At 33.1% G+C, this 19,385-nt stretch overlaps 1 protein-coding gene across 3 annotated transcripts; it reads left to right on the top strand.

Annotated features, from left to right (window-relative positions):
- Nucleotides 1–4,420: 4,420 nt before the first annotated feature.
- On the top strand, nucleotides 4,421–18,407 carry LOC145085927 (uncharacterized). 3 transcript variants are annotated; one of them, XM_079023623.1, is made up of 13 exons: nucleotides 4,421–4,552; nucleotides 5,241–7,965; nucleotides 8,120–8,659; nucleotides 9,234–9,884; nucleotides 13,457–14,161; nucleotides 15,161–15,937; nucleotides 16,041–16,111; nucleotides 16,749–17,075; nucleotides 17,153–17,206; nucleotides 17,310–17,563; nucleotides 17,709–17,756; nucleotides 17,881–18,005; nucleotides 18,386–18,407. In XM_079023623.1, exons 2-7 carry the CDS (start codon nucleotides 5,269–5,271, stop codon nucleotides 16,053–16,055), a joined length of 5,385 nt encoding a protein of 1,794 aa, XP_078879749.1. In that variant the 5' UTR covers nucleotides 4,421–4,552; nucleotides 5,241–5,268; the 3' UTR covers nucleotides 16,056–16,111; nucleotides 16,749–17,075; nucleotides 17,153–17,206; nucleotides 17,310–17,563; nucleotides 17,709–17,756; nucleotides 17,881–18,005; nucleotides 18,386–18,407. The 3 variants fall into 3 exon arrangements, with proteins under 3 accessions (XP_078879749.1, XP_078879748.1, XP_078879747.1); XM_079023622.1 differs by having other exon boundaries at nucleotides 15,158–15,937; nucleotides 17,011–17,075; XM_079023621.1 differs by having other exon boundaries at nucleotides 15,158–15,937.
- The last annotated feature ends 978 nt before the right edge of the window (nucleotides 18,408–19,385 follow it).

The following is a 19,385-nucleotide window of genomic DNA, read 5'->3' as shown; positions in this document are numbered from 1 at the left end:
TTGTTGGGCCTAGCTAGCCCAATGACCTGATCTTAAGGCCCGAAGACTTCTACCTTACGAGTTGTTGGGTCTTACATGATTTAACACAGCGTAAAAGGACTTTCAATGACTTTTATACTATTGGTCCCCAAGGGTCCTATGGTATTGCTAGTAAAGTCGGTATTTCATGCGAGGCGGGTCAAGGGCCCCTCGTACCTTTTTTTTTTATCCCCAACCAGTTAATGGAGTCATCGGGGTCTTCGTGTCCTCTTTCTCTTCGGATGTGGGATTACTCGAAGTCAGGGCGGTTGGATAACGTGATTAGTACGGACGACGCCTACGGGATCGTTAGTATAGTTATAAACGGGTCGTTTGTGTAACGCGTGTTTATAGCAATTAATCATGCGCAAAAATAATCCGACGTCGCCTGGAATTAATGACTTCACGCGCTGCAATGGTTTTATTTTTAACTTCATGGAATCCAAAGAATTAGGAAAACATCGGGTTTTCCTAGGGTTTTTCAATACACGCGGTTTTCAAAAAGTACACAATTTTGACGAGCATTTTTCTTACAACTATAGAAACAAACAAGCATACTTATGGATCTTCACAAATGTTTTCAAAAGCTCTTTTCAGAAAATATCGGATTTTCTGGTGGTTTTCAAAATGATACAAAACATTGTTTTTCAAATACCGCTTATGAACTCACCAACATTTCACATGTTGATGTTTTTCAAAATACTTGTATTCTCAGGTAACCAGTGAATCAAAGGAAAATGTACTCAGTGATGGCTTGCAGTTTACTTATTAACGAATCGAACAATTTATTTTGGGAATGTAGTATTTAAACAATGTACTTCATGTAAACTTTATCGGTTGTACTATATTAATGCATGGTGACGAATATTGTTATGTTTCATATATATTCAATGTTATGGTATTCAATTAAGTCACGACAGCTCTCGGACGTTTCCGCCGTCTGGTTCGGGGGTGTGACATAACAAAATGGTAAGGTACAACTAGATTAGTGAGTAACCATATAAACAAGACATAAATTAGTTACACAACTAAATATATATATCATTAGTGATATTCAATCAACCAACGTACACTCGAATAAAATGTTAGTATATAATTCTCCAATAATCAGATTTACATCTCTCTAAGCTGCTTTTTAAACCATTAACTATCCTTAATAGACTTACAACCACACAAGCTATTATCAGTTTCACATAATCTCTCCTGAGTAGTATCAATACTACACAAACTACCAATTTATTCAATCAACATTACTCTTAACATTACTCTTACTGACATTACAACCATACAAATTTTCACTACAATATATTCTTTCGCAAATATAATATGTTGATTTCCAAAGCTACTATTAACTTGCAATTCTCCAATCACAATACACAATATAATATTACGGCCACCAAAGTTGCTATTGACCGATAAGGTTTCAACCTATGGTATTACGACCACAAGGCTACCACAGTTGTCAATTTACACCGATGATATTATGGCCATCATAGCTACCACATAATCCAATGCTAACATAAAAACATTTATACATCCTCTTAACCTCATGGTGTTACAATCACCAAGACCACCACTAGTAACTAGAGGTGACTTGAAACCCCTTAAAAGGGTATATGTGAACAAATTAAACAAAATATCTGGATTTAATGAACCCAAACATCATCAAAGGGTAAATTCGAACATTTCTTGAAAACTTAAGGGCTTTTATGTTATTTTCCCTATTGAAATCAGTCACGTTGTCAATACGTACCAAATGCAATACAACTTGTTTTGTCACATATTGACATTTGTAGCAAACGAGATTTTAATTGTAGGAAGTCTTACCTTCTAGTGTTACAAGTTTGAGTAAAGGCGTGTCATAAAATCTGTTTGAAAAATTTTCCTATACATCTCTCTGGAAACTAACTGAATACGATGGAGAACCACAAAATCTAAGGTCAAAATTCTCTAATATTCTATTATTTGTAGACTAATTAAACCTATTTTATATGTTAGTTAAAGTTAAATTGTGTTTGTTGCGGATGAGATTACCAAAGAAAGTCCAAGTATCAACTACTAAATAATGAGGCCTAACATTACATGTAAATTATAAAGTTCTGTTAAATTGGTTTTAAACTAGGATCTATGCTTATTGTTAACTTGGTGATGCACATGGTGTAGGACCAATAAAATGTGCCTAATGTAGTTGTAACATTCTTTATAACTAGCTATTGATTATAATGTTGTTTTCATCCACCGGATGTGTTAGATAATCAACTCTAGTACATTTGAAATAAAGAGATAACATTGATTCCGAAAGCCGAATAAGGCTAATTGGAGGAACTGAAACCCGGATCGATTGACCTAATACGAGTTTAGTTTGGTTCATGTATTAATCGGTCCAGGTCGGTTATTACTCGAATAACCCAAATAACATTTACAATATGATTAACGATCTAATATATTCCATAACCTGAATAACATTTACAATATGATTATAAATACTGTATTTTTTTATTACTTTTGTAGCTTATGATTTCATAATAAAACTTTCAAAGAAACAAATTTGTTGATTAAAAATAATGAAAATATACATGTTTTAAAGATGCAAAAAATATCAGAAGTTGTGTAATAAACATACACAACAAGGACAAACATATAATTGTAGACTTACATGTAAACACAAATTATATATTTGGTATGTTTTTGTTTCCAAATTAATGGACAAAATATTCGATATACACTAAAAAAGATTTCATTTTTTCTTTAAATTTATTGTTAACACGAATTAACTATTTTTGAGACATAAGAATGTAAAATCCAAACACCAAAATTAGGCAAATCGGACAAATAACGAAAACGCTATGACAATTCAAAGTTGCATAAATTTCTGTAAATATGTTGAAACAGAAAACTCAACTTCAATACCCGCGTTTAGGGGCATGTATCTCATTGATATAACAAAAAAAAGCATATAAACTATGTAAACAGTATTTTAAATTGTGAGCTACAAGATGGAAAAAAAAACCTTGGCAAATCGGGCAAATAACGAAGATGCCATTACAGTTCAAAGTTGCCTAAATTTATGCAACCATGCTAAAATTCTGTGCCGAGTATTTAGAACCGAATAAGCTCTTATTTGGGAAACCCAGACCAAAAAACTCGATAAACGAATAAGCCTAATATAGATACCCGAAACCCGAACTGAATTACTTATTTAGGCCTAATTCGGTTCGATTCAGTTCGAGTTTTCGGTCCAAACACGCACCCTAACTGTGACTAAATCTTCCACCACATTAGTCGAAATTAGTTTTCTTATTCATCTTATTTGACTTTGTTTGCTTCATTTATTGGTAATATACATAATGCCAGAAACCAATCCTATAGAGAGGTTGTTTATGATCTCCTTTAGTAGAGTGCTATGGTTGAGAAACTTACAACTCTTCACTGGACTCATAGGAAGGGTTAGTTTCACTCACACAAAATTTGACGACAAAAGTGATGAATGTTGTACTCTAATAACACAGTTGCATCCATTCGTTAGTTAGTGAAGATATTCCAAATGGATGTTAAGAGTGTGTTCTTGAATGATGATTTTCATGAGGAGGTTTATATGACTCCTCCCCTAAGTGTTGCCCACCAACTGGGTGAAGTTTGTTGGCTTCGAAAATTCCGGTATATATGGTCTCAAAAAAGCTCTTTGTACTTGGTTTAAGAAATTCTTTATGGTGATTACTTGTGTTTAATTAGTCCATTAAAAGTAGTTAACATTTAAAGGTGTAAAATTTCAAAAAACTAAAAGATACTAAAATTTACTTGAAATAACTTTTGGAGTAGAAACTTTAAACTCGTACTATTAAATGAACTTTTTTTTTCTCTAACTCAAGTTTTTTAAAAGAAAAACAAAAAAAAAGTTATTAAAATCTTGCTATTAAACATACCCATTATAGGATACCTTTTGATCATTTACATGTAAATATCTCTTTATATGAAATTATAACGAGTGATAATGTTTTCCACCTTTTTGTTACAATGTTAATTTTGTTATTAAAAGTTCAAAATATTTTTTCTCATAATTTTAAACCCTCTGATTTAATATGATATGTTTTTTTTTTTAAACACATTTTTTTGTTGTTAAATTAAATTATTACCATAATTTTGAAACCTTTTTAACAAATCCTAGTTTTCACAAAAGAGATGCCCAAAAATTAGGGTATTATAAATGTGGTGTAAAGAAATATCACATCTTCATGGGTCTGTGGGGTAGGTCCAACATTGTATCGTGCTTCAATAGCAATATGTGGGACCGTTGACTGTTGACTGTACTATTTGAGCTATACTCTGTAGTACGTTAGGCAATGCTCTTAGTACCTAGATTATGACTGTTGACTGCATTACTTCCATTCATCCAAATCCATAGTATTTGCAGCGCAACAGCAATAATTGAGGCTTCTTCATACTTCATATATTGGCCTTCTTCTTCACAATTCAAACCAGTTGTACACAGCAGCAAAAACAGCAAGCATTAGCACAGGCGCATATAGTAGAAGAGGTATGTTTTTGTTGAAAGTTTTTCTCTTTGTTTATGAATAACTTTTCGTAGTTGTTTTCTGTTTTGAATCTATCGATCCTTTGACGAAATTATCTGAAAAAAAAAATGTTTGCTTTGTTACTTGTTGTGGATTGTTCGTGTATGCTCCACATATAAAATCAAGTAAATGTTTAAATGAATGACAGTGCCTCCTCATTTTCCCTCTTTTGATTATTGAACAATGTTTTGGAGGAATGGTTTTCTTAGGACAGATGCTTCCACGTAGAGATCAGTTCTAGCCCTAATAAATCCCCTAATTGTATCACCGTAGGACTCTGTTTACAACTAATAAATCCTAATTAAAAGGCACGATATTTTGTTCCTCATCTCTCACAAGTTCAAACGATGATGAAGATGTTGAAATTAACAATCTATTCCCACTTTCAATCATTTCAAAGATAACCAAGGTTAAGTTGACAAGGGAAGACAAACAGCAAAATTAACTATGAATTTACATACACATTAATTTACCAACTATCAATTCTATTCTAGCCAAACTTGTTATGTGTCCTAAATCCTGAAGGAAACTTTTATAACACTAATTATCTATGGATTGTATATTATATTTGAATAAAGATAGCTAAGCAAGTTAATAATTAACAACTTTTAACAATTTCATTGCCTTTTTTGTCTATTACATGGTTTGCAGGTCTTTGTAAAAGCTAGAATACAGAAAGATGGAGTTTATATCTGCAATCGTTAGTCCTTTTGTTCAATCATTAATGGATCCTGTTAAAAAACAGCTCGGATATATCTTTTCCTCCACAAAACTTGTTAGGAACATGAATGCCAAAATGAAGCAACTGGATGGTACAATCCTTGATGTCAAAAAGCACATGGAAAGAAACAATATAAGTAATCTGGAGATACCTGCTCGTATACCTAGTTGGTTGGAAGAAGTTGAAAAGACTAAAGAAAAAGCTCAAAGCATTCCAAGTACTGGGAATGGATGTTTTAACATGAAAATGAGGTATCGAGCTGGAAGGAAGGCATTCAAGACTATGGAGGAGATGGAAAGTTTTATTGATGAAAATAGTAAGATAACTTGGAGTGATGCTCAAAGACCTATTGGGAAAGTGAACTCGAAAATCGCATCTAGTTCTTCACCTTCTGATGCTGGTGCCCAAAATCACTTCAGATCTAGAGAGAAAAGTTTTAAGGAGATACTCGATTTCCTTCAACAAGATCACAAGAGCAAAGTGATAGCCCTATGTGGAATGGGAGGTGTGGGAAAAACCACTATGATGGAACAAGTGAAAAAGACTGCAGAAGATAAGAAGATGTTTGATTATGTTGTGAAGGTGGTTATCGGGCAACAAATTAACATGTTTTCTATTCAGCAAGCTGTAGCAGATTACATGGGCTCATCTCTAACTGAAATGAGTAAAGAAGCAAGAGCAGATCGTCTTCGTATAACATTTGAGAAACTTCTAGAAGGTAAAAGAAAGGTTTTGCTGATATTAGATGATGTATGGGAGACAATTGAACTCAAAGATATTGGATTGAGTCCTTTGCCTAACGGCTTCAAGCTGTTGCTGACATCACGATATGAAAATATTTGCAAACAAATTGCTGTAGAAGCTGATCCAGATTTGAAAATAGTTAGAGTGGAAGTGATGGAGGATCCCGAAGCACAGAACTTCTTTTGGCAAATTACAGGTTCTTTACAACAACATGATAAGGAGCTCAATAAAATAGGAACAAAGATCGTGAGAAGATGTGGCTTTTTGCCCCTTGCTATTAATCTCATTGCCATTCGTCTTAAGTTTGAAGAAAAGGTTGCATGGAGAGATACACTCCGCCGTTTGGAGAATAAAAATCTTGATTATGTGCAAGAAAGTGTTAAGATAAGTTATGACTATATAAAAGAAGAGGAGGAAAAAGAGATCTTTCTTCTTTGTGGCTTGTTTCCTGATGACTTTAATATTCCAATCGAGGAACTCACAAGATATGCATGGGGCCTACGGCTGTTAAATGGGGTTTCTACTTTGGGAGAGGCTAGAGACAGGACAGAGACGCATGTGCACAGTCTCAAAAAAGCAAATTTGTTGATGGATGGCGATGATTATGATGGGTGTGTCAAAATGCATGATCTTGTGCTCGATTTTGTTTTAGGAAGAGTTTCTAAGGGCGACCATCCATGGATAATCAACCATGGTGATAATTCAAAGTGGAGTAGTGCTGGAATGAGTGAATCTTGTAACAAAATTTCTATTACTTGCAGGGGTATGTTTGAGTTTCCTAGAGACTTTAAATACCCAAACCTTGCACTTTTGAGACTTATGCATGGAGATAAGTCGCTTACGTTTCCTAAAGATTTTTATAAAAAAATGGAAGATCTTGAAGTTGTAGCCTATGAAAAAATGCAGTATCCGTTGCTTCCCCGATCACTTGAATGCTCCACCAAGCTACGAACACTCATTCTCCACCAGTGCCTATTGATGTTTGATTGTTCTGCTATTGGTGAACTCTTGAATCTGGAAGTGCTCAGTTTTGCTCATTGTGGCATCACACATTTACCATCCACAATCGGAAATTTGAAGAAGCTAAAGCTACTGGATTTGACAGGGTGTGTAAATCTTCGTATTGATGATGGTGTGTTGAAGAATTTGGTCGAGCTTGAAGAGCTTTATATGAGAGTTGATGATAGAAAGGCAATCAGGTTCACAAATGGAAATCGTGCCGAATTAGCAGAGCTTTCAAAGCACCTTTCTGCATTAGAAGTTGAGTTCTTTGACAACAATGATACGCCCAAGAATATGCTGTTAACTGAACTTAAAAGGTTCAGGATCTCTATGGGATGTGGTTTAGGAGAGAATACTGACAAAAATATGCACTCACTTGAAAACACATTAAGGTTGGTCACTAACAAAGATGAGCTATTGGAATCTAGCATCAATGAGTTGTTTGAGAAAACTGAGGTGCTTTATTTGGAGGTCGATGGTATGAATGATATTGAAGAAGTTTTAGTGGAATATGCTCATCTCCCTCAACAGTCATTTAATAATCTAAGAGTCCTTGATGTTAATAACTGTGAAAACTTGAGGTACCTCTTCACAGTCCCTATTGCAAATGGTTTGGTGAAGCTTGAGCGCCTCACAGTTTCAGATTGCCCTGTTCTGGAAGTACTTGCACATAGTGAGAATGGTGGAGATGGGGCAATTAAGTTTCAGGGGCTAAAGTTTCTAAGATTGGAGATGCTACCAGAGTTGATAGGTCTTTGCAACACTGCTAATGTAATTGAGCTACCACAGCTGGTGGAGTTGGAACTTGATGACCTTCCTAATTTCAGTAGCATTTATCCAGAGAAAACATCTGCAACATCTTCTATGTCCAGTAATGCCTTTGCAATTCAACCATTCTTTAACAAACAGGTACCTCTATATTAGGATTTATGTTGACAGTTTCATAGATTTTCTTTGTAATGAAAATCTGTATTGATTAGATTGTGAATTTGTGATCCCCCAAACAAACTATTTTAAGTTTGATTTCACTACTGATTATCAACATGTCTTAATTATTGTGTAGATGCTGATTCCTAAGTTGGAGAAATTGGGGATTTGGAGGATGGATAAGCTGAAAGAGATATGGCCTTATCAAGTTATAAGTAGCAAAGACGTTAATGCCTGCATGTTGAGAGAGATTGAAGTGAGAAATTGTGATAATCTTGTGAATCTGTTTCCAACCAATCCCATGTCTTTGCTGGGTCGTCTGGAAGAGCTTGTTGTTGAAGAATGTGGAAGCATTGAAGTGTTATTTAACATCGACATGAGTTGTGTTGGTGAAATTGAAGAATACAGTAGCAGCTTGAGACGCATTTGGGTATCTGATTTGGGTAAGCTAATAGAGTTGTGGAGGATGAAAGGTGAAAGTAGCTCTGATATCCTCATCCGTTGCTTTCAAGCTGTTGAAAGTATAGATATACGAATGTGTGAGAGGTTTGTAAATGTATTCACACCGACCGTGGTCAATTCTGATGTGAGAAAACTTATGAATGTGAGTATAGATGGTAGGAGAACTTGGGAAGAAACCAGGGGAAACATTGAATTGGTTCAGAACAACCAAGAGGTATGTGATGTCATTGAGCTTTCTATTTTTATTTCTATTTTGATGCTAGAGCACTTATGTATATGTGTCTCTATACGTACATACATATCACACTACAATTCTACACAATTCTTTGGATGTGTTCACACTTTAAAGTCCAGTAAGATTATTAATTTGCGTGAAGAGATGTATCCTGACAAATTATTTCTAAATCTTTACACTTCAGTATGTGATAAAGAAAAAGTTAAAACTCCAAATTTAAAAACATGGACAAATTACCTATGTCACTACAACACTTTTAAGTTTGGAGAAGTAGTCTATATTTCCCACATTGCTAAGTGTGGATCTGTATTAACCTTCATAATATTATTTGCATATTTATAAGCAAGTTAATGGGGACCAAAATTCCTAAACAATTTAATGGACCTAAACCAAAAAAAAAAAAAAAAAAAAAAAAGAGAAGAGATAAACACAGGGACCAATTTTGTAATTTCTTGTGAAAAATATCATTTTTACGTATTTGTGTAAGTGCGTGTATTTTACATATTTATTTGTAGGAGATTTGTAATTATATTTGTTGTTGAGATATGTGCAGATTAATGTTATATCCAAGGCAGAGATCATTTCAGAGGTGGATGGTAATATTCCTGACGTTGAATCCTCAATTCATCCCAAACCTTTTCACGTTAATCACCTTCAAACACTTGATGTAAATGGCTGTAAGGATGTTGAAGTGGTGTTTGAGATAGAGAGTTCCAGTAACAGCAGCAGCAGCACAGATTTCACAACAACTCTGCATAAATATAATCATCAACCGCCACCACTACTACTTCCCCACCTCAAGGTTTTACATTTAGCAGATATGGAGAGGATGAGTGATGTGTGGAAGTGCAATTGGAAGAAACTTGTAATTCCTCAAAACCAATCGCAATCCTACTCATTCCACAACCTCACAGTCATAAAAATGGGTCTATGCAATAACATAAAGTACTTATTTTCACCTGTCATGGGCAAACTTCTTCCCAACTTAAAGGAGGTCTGGATAGTTGAGTGTGATGGTATTGAAGAAGTTGTTTCAAATAGAGATATTAATGATGAAAATGAAGAAATAATATCTTCTACTCACACAAACACCTTCTCCTCCTTCCCTCTTCTTGATTTGGTCTTCCTCCAGTCTTTGCCACGCCTAAAGAGTATCGATGGCGGTACTACGATCACAACTACTTCCATCCATGATCAGCTCCAGGTATATTTGATTTCTTTTAAGCAAATCCTTTACATATTCAGTTATTTGTTTATATATATATATATATATATATATATATATATATTTTTTTTTTTAATATTCTATTCTCCATTAGCTGCTTTATATAACTCCCTAAGCTAATTCTTCTGAACCTAGAAACACAAAATAAATAACTACATACCTAATATTTTTTTTTAAAAGTTTATCCGGTTGCATAGGTCACAAAGTTATTTATGATAAGCATGGTTATAAATCATTTAAAATGTTTTGTATCCAGTTTAATTTAGTTAAATTAACTAATATGGATGGTGGACTCAAACCGGATTGTGAGGGAGAGAAAAAAAATTAATTGATAGATGCATATAAGCCATATCAACATTATTCTTGATTTTTTATTAGGTAATTTGAAAAATGGAACAAAAATGATTTTATTGATGTCTTTTTTGTTGATGCATTTTTTTTTTTGAAAAATATACCAATTATAGCACCAATATGGTGGTCTTGTGTCATTTATTAAAGGCTAAAATGATAGAAATAGCAATTTACTTTCATTTATTTGCTTATAACTAAGAGCATCCTACTTTCATTTTTTCCTATTAAAGCATTGTACTTTCAGAAACCCACCCAATTCTAGCAATGTCATCCAAATACAAAGGATTTCAATTTCTGCAATAGAAAGAAATGAAAGTAGGATGCTATAACAAACGAATAAATGGAAATGCGTTTCTATTTCTTGCATTTAGCCCTTCTTTTGTACAGATAAGTAAAATTCATAGCTATAAATCTAGGTGAAATATTTGTATATTTTATGGTTTATATCATGCTTGCATTTGTTTATATCTCATATTCATTGTCTTTTTTAGTTTTGAAGATGAGACTAACCATTATAATGACCACCATGTCCACTTCCGGTGTCATACTTTGATTCTGCATGAGAAATATATGTTGATTAATTGCTAATCAAAGTCTGTTCATTTTGAAGTTTTAATTTGAATAAATGCTACTTAGTTGTGTTAATTAGCACCTTTATGTATTCAATTATTTGTTTTATTTCTTTTTTTAATATTCTCTTCTCCATTAGTTGTGTGATATAACTCCATAAGCTAATATTTCTGAAGCTGGAAAGACAAAAATGAATAACTACATGCATAATATTTAATAGTTTTTTCATTTGCGTAGGTCATTAAATTGATTTATGATAAGACTGGATTGTGAGGAAGAGAAAAAAATTGATTGATTGATGTATATAAGTCATGAAAAATAGAACAAAAATGATTTTATTGATGCATTTTTTTTTTGTTTCCTAGCATGCGCTAGTTTGGCTTAATAAAATTCGGTTTGCTGTTTAAAAGAATTTTTTTTTTTTTTTTTTGCTGACATTAAACAAAAGAGTATGAAACTTTACATAACTGTATCTAGTGTGCCAACTGAAAATATATAAATACAATATGTGGCAAAAGGCTCCTGTTTACAACTTCTTTTGTACCAGAAAAGTGTCATATATAAAATATTAACTTTCTGACATTGAACTATTATAGAGTCAAATGTCAAGATTGTCAATTTTGGAAATATCTCTAGATCTTAATTTATCAAGTATAATTAACCAGGTCTTTACTGAAAAGGACTCCCTTGAAAAATCTTTGTTCTAAAAATGCTTTCGATCTATTTAGAATATTAGAATTAAGATAGATTTTACAATATACAATTAATGAAAATTCATAGATGTATAATAAATTAACATGAAGAAGATGATGCATGTAATCAGTGCAAGTACGGAAATATAAGCATATTGATTGCAAACTCATTTCTGAATGTTTTTGTTTTCTCACATTGAGGGGGTAATGGGTTATATATAGAGTCCAATGATATTTGTTTTCGCTTCATAAATAAATCATGGCACTATACTAATTTTGAATTGGGTATATTTTAGTCATTTTTTTTGTTCAGCATACTTTCCTTTATTTTCTTATTATAAAATCCTACTTTCATTTCTTCCAGTTATAGCATCATACTTTGAAAAATATACCCAATTATACATGGCTACAATGGCCTGAAAAGAAAAGTTGAAAGTAGAATGCTATAAATGGGTGGATTTTGAAAGTACCTATATGAAAGTAGCAATTTATTTTCATCGATTTGCTTATCAGATCATCTTACTTTCACTTTTTCCTATTAAAGCATTCTACTTTAAGACACCCACCCAATTATAGCAATGTCATCTAAATACAAAGGATTTTCGTTGCTTTAATAGAAAGAAATGAAAGTAGGATGCTTTAATAAAAGAATAAATGGAAATGCGTTGCTATTTCTTCAATACAGACAAGTAAAGTTTAGAGTTACAATATTTTGTATATTTTACGGGTTTTATCATGCTTGTATGTGTTTATACACGTGTTCCTGCAGACACACCTGAAATATATATGTTGATTAATTGCTAATCAAAGTCTGTTCATTTTCAAGTTTTAATTTGAATAAATGCTAATTAATTGTGTTAATTAGCACCCTGGCAGTTTTGTTTTTTCTTGTTTCTATTTTCTTTTTTGTAGCTGTTCAAAATCTCCTGTAAGCCTATATAATTAAGGTCGCTTTTATGATTGATTTAGTGTACCTTTTCTTTCATCCACCATCTACTTGTTCTCTCTTGCCAACAATATAAAGCATAGCATACAACTGATTTCTTGTTTTTAGTTATTTGGCTATATATATAACAAGGGTATTTTGGTCATTTGACAAACCTTCTTCCTTAACGGAGTGGAGTCCAAACACCACGATCTGATTTCTCTTAATTCATTTTTTCACCATAAAATCCAACATGAACTTTGTCTTGTAAACCATTTGAATCTTTCACATGTAGGCCCAGATTTTTTGGCCTAGGTGGTCTTCTATGTTTATGCTGATTCTGTGTCTTTCAGACGTATGCTTCTTATGATCCTTCCACTCTCTTCATGTTGTTGATTCTGTCTGTCACCACCAGAACCTCATAAAAGTTTCTGCTGAGGTGTCATGCCAGTGGTGACCTGGAATTTGTGAAAAGTCCAATGGCATTTATTTTCTCTTCATAAATCATGGCACTCTACTTCAGCTTGCCTTATGAAATCCACCTAAGTTTGGAGAAATATTCTATGCTGACCACTTTGACCTACTATAGCAGGTTAAAGTGGTCACAATAGAAAACTTTGTCAAAGTTGAGTGGCTTTAGTGAAATTAAGTGGACTAAACATTGACAACCTTTTCAATTATGACCACTTTAACCTGCTATAGTAGGTCAAATTTGTCAATATAGAAAGAAATTTTAAACTTGGGTAGGTTTGATGAGCTAAAACTGAAATGGAGTTGTTAAACTGTAAAAAAGATGGCCGAAATATTGTGATTTTTCTGTATATTGCCCTTTTGTAGTTCAACTTACATTGTCGACGTTGTTATTGAACTACCTTAGTTGTGGGAAGCACTTGTGGTTATAACTACATTCTTAGAAACAAATATTGTGTTAGATTGTAGTGTGCATGTACCTAGAAAACAGCTAAGTTTTGTTAATTTAATCAGCTCCATTGATTTTTCATGTGTTGTTGTAGTGTTCTCAAGTCGGTGTTGCTTCTTGGTTCTTATGCCAAAACTCCAAAAAGATTTATATATCAACTTGTCCTGCCCTATCAAGAGTGTTTCCATGGTTTGTAGTGGGACAACTGAATAAGCTTGAAGAGTTGTATATATGGGAATGCAAATCAATGGTGGAGATATTTGAAAGTAAAGAAATAAACAAAGATGGTGTTGATAGTACTACGAATGTTGGTGATGGAAGTGATGATACTTGTACTGCAATCACCCTCCCAAGGTCGGCAAATATGACTCTGCTTCAATTGCCCAACCTAACAATATTGCACATCAAAAAATGTGAAGTTTTGGAATATATATTCACAAGTTCCACACTTGAAAGCCTCAAGCAACTCAAAGAATTGACTGTAGCAGAATGCAAGGCAATGCAAGTGATTGTGAAGGAAGACACAGAGCACACAGAAAAATCTAAATCTATTATAGTCTTCCCACGTCTCAAGTCCCTTACACTTGTAGATTTACCAGATCTCAAGGGTTTCTTCTTGGGGACGAATGAGTTCAGGTGGAAAGCATTGGAAAAGGTTAAGATTTATGGCTGCCCACAAATGATGAATTTCACATCTGGTCACTCCATGACTCCGAAGCTCAACTACATACATACAGCCTACGGCAAGCATAGTCTTGAATGTGGCCTCAACTTCCATTTGACCAATGCTACACAAGAGGTATGTTGTTACTTTACTTCATCATTTAAACAGATGATCAGCATGTCGTTTTATGATGTTCAACATATTATTTGCATACAAAAATTAGGTGGCAGGTTGATATTTGTATACCAGAAGGAAACATAAAACAAAACCAAATGAAAATACATATATAACCACTTCCCTTTTTTATATCCATGAAAAGCTATGAAAATATGCAATCTTATTTTTTTATTATAAATTAATATTTCATTCCTAAGATATTAAGTTGTCTCTTATGTTACGAAAGATGTTATATTCACTCATTCATAAGTTAAGCCACGTATTTTTTAAGTCAAGCTGTTAGATGAGCTAATATATCATATATATCGTTTTTATCCAATTTAATCCCATCATCTAACATATTTTATAAATATTGTGATGTTAGTTATTACTTAATCAAGTTGTTCTTTTCTTTCTCATCTTTTACAAGCGAAACATTTATGAAGCGTTTATTACCTAAAATTGATGAAAAGAGTATAGTTGAGATGATTGTAAAAGTATTAAGTATATTATCAACATATCATTTGTTGTATTTGACAATGCAATAAAAAACACAATAACATAATTATTATTTTTTTCCTTAAAAAATTGGATGTAAATATTCAGTACATGAAAAATTACCCTTTTTGAAGTAACCAAACACTTAACTTTTACTTTTTATTTTATCCCCCCCCCACACACACACACACACACACACACACACACACACAAACTATAATTTTTACTTTTAATCGATAACAATCTAAATTATTTGAACAAATGCAATATATAAATCAGAAATTTTCTTCACAGTGCTCATCTTCACAAAAAATAATGTAAGCAGTGTCATAAACTAGGTTGTTGATTGGAAATACATGTTGGCTCATTGAAGAATAACAGAACTTGAAATCCTTTAATATGTTTGTAATATTAAAGGTATTTTTCTTTAATAATTGTCGTGTTTGTGATTATCTATCTATGTTTGATTTTTCTTAGCAGACTCAACTTCCTATGTGCTCTACTCCAGATTTGATAAAGCTACTTCAGTTCCCTTGGTCTTTTTCAAATTTAGTTGAAGTAGATGCACAATGGAGTGACAAATTATTGAAAAGCCGCATAATTTTTCCATGCAACGAGTTGCTTAATTTGAAGAATCTTGAAAAGCTTTCTATTACCATGAAGTATGCTGAATCTAAAATAGAGGAGGTATTTGAAGTAGCAGAAGGGACAAATGAAGATGTGGATATTGAAACACAATCTGTTGTGGCATTTCAAAAGCTAAAAGAGGTGACTTTGGGTAGATTAAATAATCTGAAGCATATGTGGAAGAGCAATCGGTGGATAGTGTTGAACTTTCCAAACCTTACAAAGGTCTCAATTGAAAGTTGTAAGCTTCTTGGACACGTTTTTAGTAGTTGCATGGTTGGTAGTCTATTGCAGCTCCAAGAGCTACAAATAAGTAAGTGCGAGAGTATGGATGTGATTGTGAAGCAAGTTGAAGATTCCGAAACCAGACCGACTACTACTGAGGTTGTGTTCCCTTGTCTCAAATCCATAACACTTCGCAACCTTCCAAATCTCATGGGATTTTTCCTGGGGAAGGAGTCTTTTGAATGGCCATTATTAGATACTTTGGAAATCAAAAATTGCCCAAAAATAACAGTTTTCACAAATGGGCAATCAACTACTCCGGAGCTGAAGTTAATAGATACAACTTTTGGATTGTGTCATGCAACGGAAGACCCAAACTCTTTCATAAAGACCAAACAAGAAGAGGTATATGGTGTCTCCTTTGGTTATTAGTAACAGATTAATATGTTTGATCCAACAAAAAACTTACATTACTCTCCGATTTACAACTTGTTGTAATCTCCTACAGGGATGGCAGTTCTAGAGGAACATTTGAATTCACACGTGCAGTTTGGCTCATTTTGAAGTTATATAGCACAGGTAAGATTACATCGTACACTTGTTTCCTTCTTCCTAATCATGTACATGTTTCTCTACCTTAATTATCTGATCATTGAATTGACTTGTAATCAGAGTTGCTTGCTTAATATTTCAATTCGAATTATTGAATTTCTTGTTTCATGTAATCTCATGTTATGATGTGTCCATTTCTTCTATTTGATTAAGATGTGACTAACTTAGCAATAATTACACAAGTTTTTTTTGGTTGGTTTGTACATATTCAATTATTTTAAATAATGCGCAAATTCATCCATAGATGAAACTCTCTTAGCACATACCGGACAAGAAAGAAAAGAAAAAGAATGAATAACATAAAACTGCCCTTAATTCAACAGATCTGTGTTCTTTATTTTTATGAACACCAAGTGTTTGATAAAATTCTTCAATGGCACCTCTTGTAAGTTGAGTGTATTTTTTATTTATTTTTTACTGAAATAGCCTCACTAGCAATTTGTCCTATCTATGATACATTTGTTGTTCCTGTTATTATACCAAAGATAAGAAAATTGGATAATAGAGTCCACAATCTCACTCTGCCTTATCTTTCCTCTAGCAAACACTTTTTATTTTTTTAATTTTTTTATTTTTTTTATTTTTTTTATTTCTGAACCTCCAGATATACCAAATAGAAGTATAGACCACAGTATCCAAGACAACTTTCTTTTTCGAAGCAATAGGCAACTGATCCACCAACACAAACAAATCAGGAACGGAATCAAAAGGAATTTGTGAAATCTCCAACCATTTAAAAATCTCAAACCAACTCCTAGCAACAACCTCACATTTAACAAACAAATGATCTCGTTGCTCAACCTCCACATTACAAATAGTGTACAAATGCCAAAGTTCTGTTTTCATTTTCTTGAGTTAACTTTCAGGCATCTAGAAAATGCTACTGTACAAATGCCAAAGTTCGTGGTCAAGATAATATTGATGAGAAATGGTACCTTTTTATCTGTTAATCTTTGCATCTACATTTTATTTTCCACTTCTTATGTATGTTGTTTTATGATAATGTAGTAAGCTACTTCTTAAGGAGCGAGGACAAAACAAATGTGGTTGCCCAGAATTCTTGTGAGTTTTTTTTTGTGTTTTTATTTTTGTTGTCCATATACCTTTTTCTTGTACTTTTAGTAGGATTCCATTAAAATTTATAACCAACCATGGTTTCTTACAGGAACGCAAAAAAGATCAGAGCACACCCGTCTGTCAAAAAAGGAGGCTGCTATGAACTCCATGATATCAAAGTGTTGATATCATGTGATGTCTTTCACATCCTGCTGATTGCTAGTATTGTGTGACCATGCATGTGTGATATTCAAGTGGCAGAAAAAAAGAGATACAACGATGCTTTTAAATCCTCTAAAAACCTTCTTAGTGGCAGCTAATGGTATTGTCAGCAAGCTTTCAGAGCTCTTAATCAGGCAGCAGGTTTCACATCTCCCAGTTGAATCATGTTTATGAATAACTAGAATTTTTAAATTCTTATATAGTTTTTGCTGTTTCTATTAGGAGCTTATTTTATATTATGTTTTAGCTCAATGCTTTCTTACAGTGTAACTTTGATCTTCTGTAGGCCGTTGCATTCGACACAGGTCAGACTATGGAGCCATAATCTTCCTAGGTAGTTCTCTCTCTTTCTCTCTCCCCCCTGATATGTTTCTATGTTTATGTTCTCCTTTTTTCACAACAGATTGATTTTATTTGCCTACAAATACCAAATTAATTCCTAAATATTTTGCAAGCAGATGAGCGATTTCGTCAAGAAAGAAACTTAACATACATTTCAAAGTGGATAAGGAAATCCATTAGACAATATGACAATTTTGACCAGTCATTGGAAGGATTAAAGTCCTTTTTCAAGAACATCAAGGTTCTTTCTCTGACAATGTACCTTTTCACATTTTGGTTTGAATGCAAGAAATAGCAACATACTTTTATTTATTTGTTTATTATAGTAATTTTACTTTCATTTCTTCGCATTACAATTTTATAGCAGTGTTGTACATATACAAAGCAATTTTCATTAATATAATCAAGTAGTTTTTTCAAAGTACAATGTATTGATAAGAAAAAATGGAAAGTACGATGTTGTAATAAAAAGAAAAGAAACTGGGATGCTATAATAAACAAATAAATGAAAGTATGTTGCTATTTCTTGCATTTATGTATCCAACAACGCATCTTTTTGCTAGCTAGGATTTTCATCACTAACAAAGCTGTTCCTCATTTTGTGAAACAATGGAAGAACAGGTTGAGAATGATGCAAAAGAGGTGGTTGATGTTGAAGTCATTGATGTAGAGGAGCCAAGAAACCTCTTCACAGAAATGATGAACCATAAAATTATAAGTAACCCCAAACCAAAAGGACCAAGATCTATGTCAGATGCTGTTATTTCACCACCTGAAATATTAACAAATAAAATAAAAAAGTTTCCAATTACAAGTAAAAAGTTTCACTGCCCCTCCCCCAAAACAGAATCTAGACCTCAGGAAACAATTAGGGGAGTGAAAAAGAGTGACAGCAATACTGGTATAACTTACACTGACTCCAAAGGTGATTTGGAGACACAAAACAGGTATTTTAAACTCGTTATTTTATCTAGGCGTCTTGTTCTTTCAATCATTGAAATAAAACGAGTTAGTTACAAGAATGGTCCTTGTGTTATTATACCCACTGTTGCATATTCAGTCCAATGTTTTTTTTTATTTCTGTTTAAAATTGGTCCCTAACATTGGTTTTTGTTTCTGATCTGTCACTGATCCATGTAAAATGACCTCTAACAATAGTTTAAAATAAACAAATTATAGAAAAGTTAAAAAGAAGAGTCAAATTACATTTTTGTTCCTTGAGTATGGTTGCTTTTTGCAATTTTGGTACTAAAAGGTTTTCTTTTGCATTTTTGGTCCTTATTTGACATTCGTGTAATGTTTTTGGTCCCAATTCCAAATTAAGTGGCCATTTTGGTCTATGGGTGTGATTTTTGCAATTTCGATCCCAAAAATAGCCCATTTTACTAGGAACAGGGACAAAAAAAACGTTACACAAATCTTAAATAAGGACCAAATTAGCATGGCAACCTTTTGGGATCAAAATTAAAAACATGAGCTATACTCAGGGACCAAAAATGCAATATACTTTAAAAAGAAACATATAAGGGTAGAAAAGTCATTTTCTAATAAAAGTTGGACTGAACCTGAGGTTTTGGGTATAACACAGGGAATGTTCTTGTAATTACTCTAAAAAAGAATA

The sequence above is a fragment of the Lactuca serriola genome, chromosome 2 (genome assembly GCF_051521515.1).
Source record: "Lactuca serriola cultivar US96UC23 chromosome 2, Lser_US96UC23_V15, whole genome shotgun sequence".
In the NCBI taxonomy this organism is placed as follows: domain Eukaryota; kingdom Viridiplantae; phylum Streptophyta; class Magnoliopsida; order Asterales; family Asteraceae; genus Lactuca; species Lactuca serriola.
Note: the sequence above shows the minus strand (reverse complement) of the source record. Positions and strands in the feature narration are given on the sequence as shown.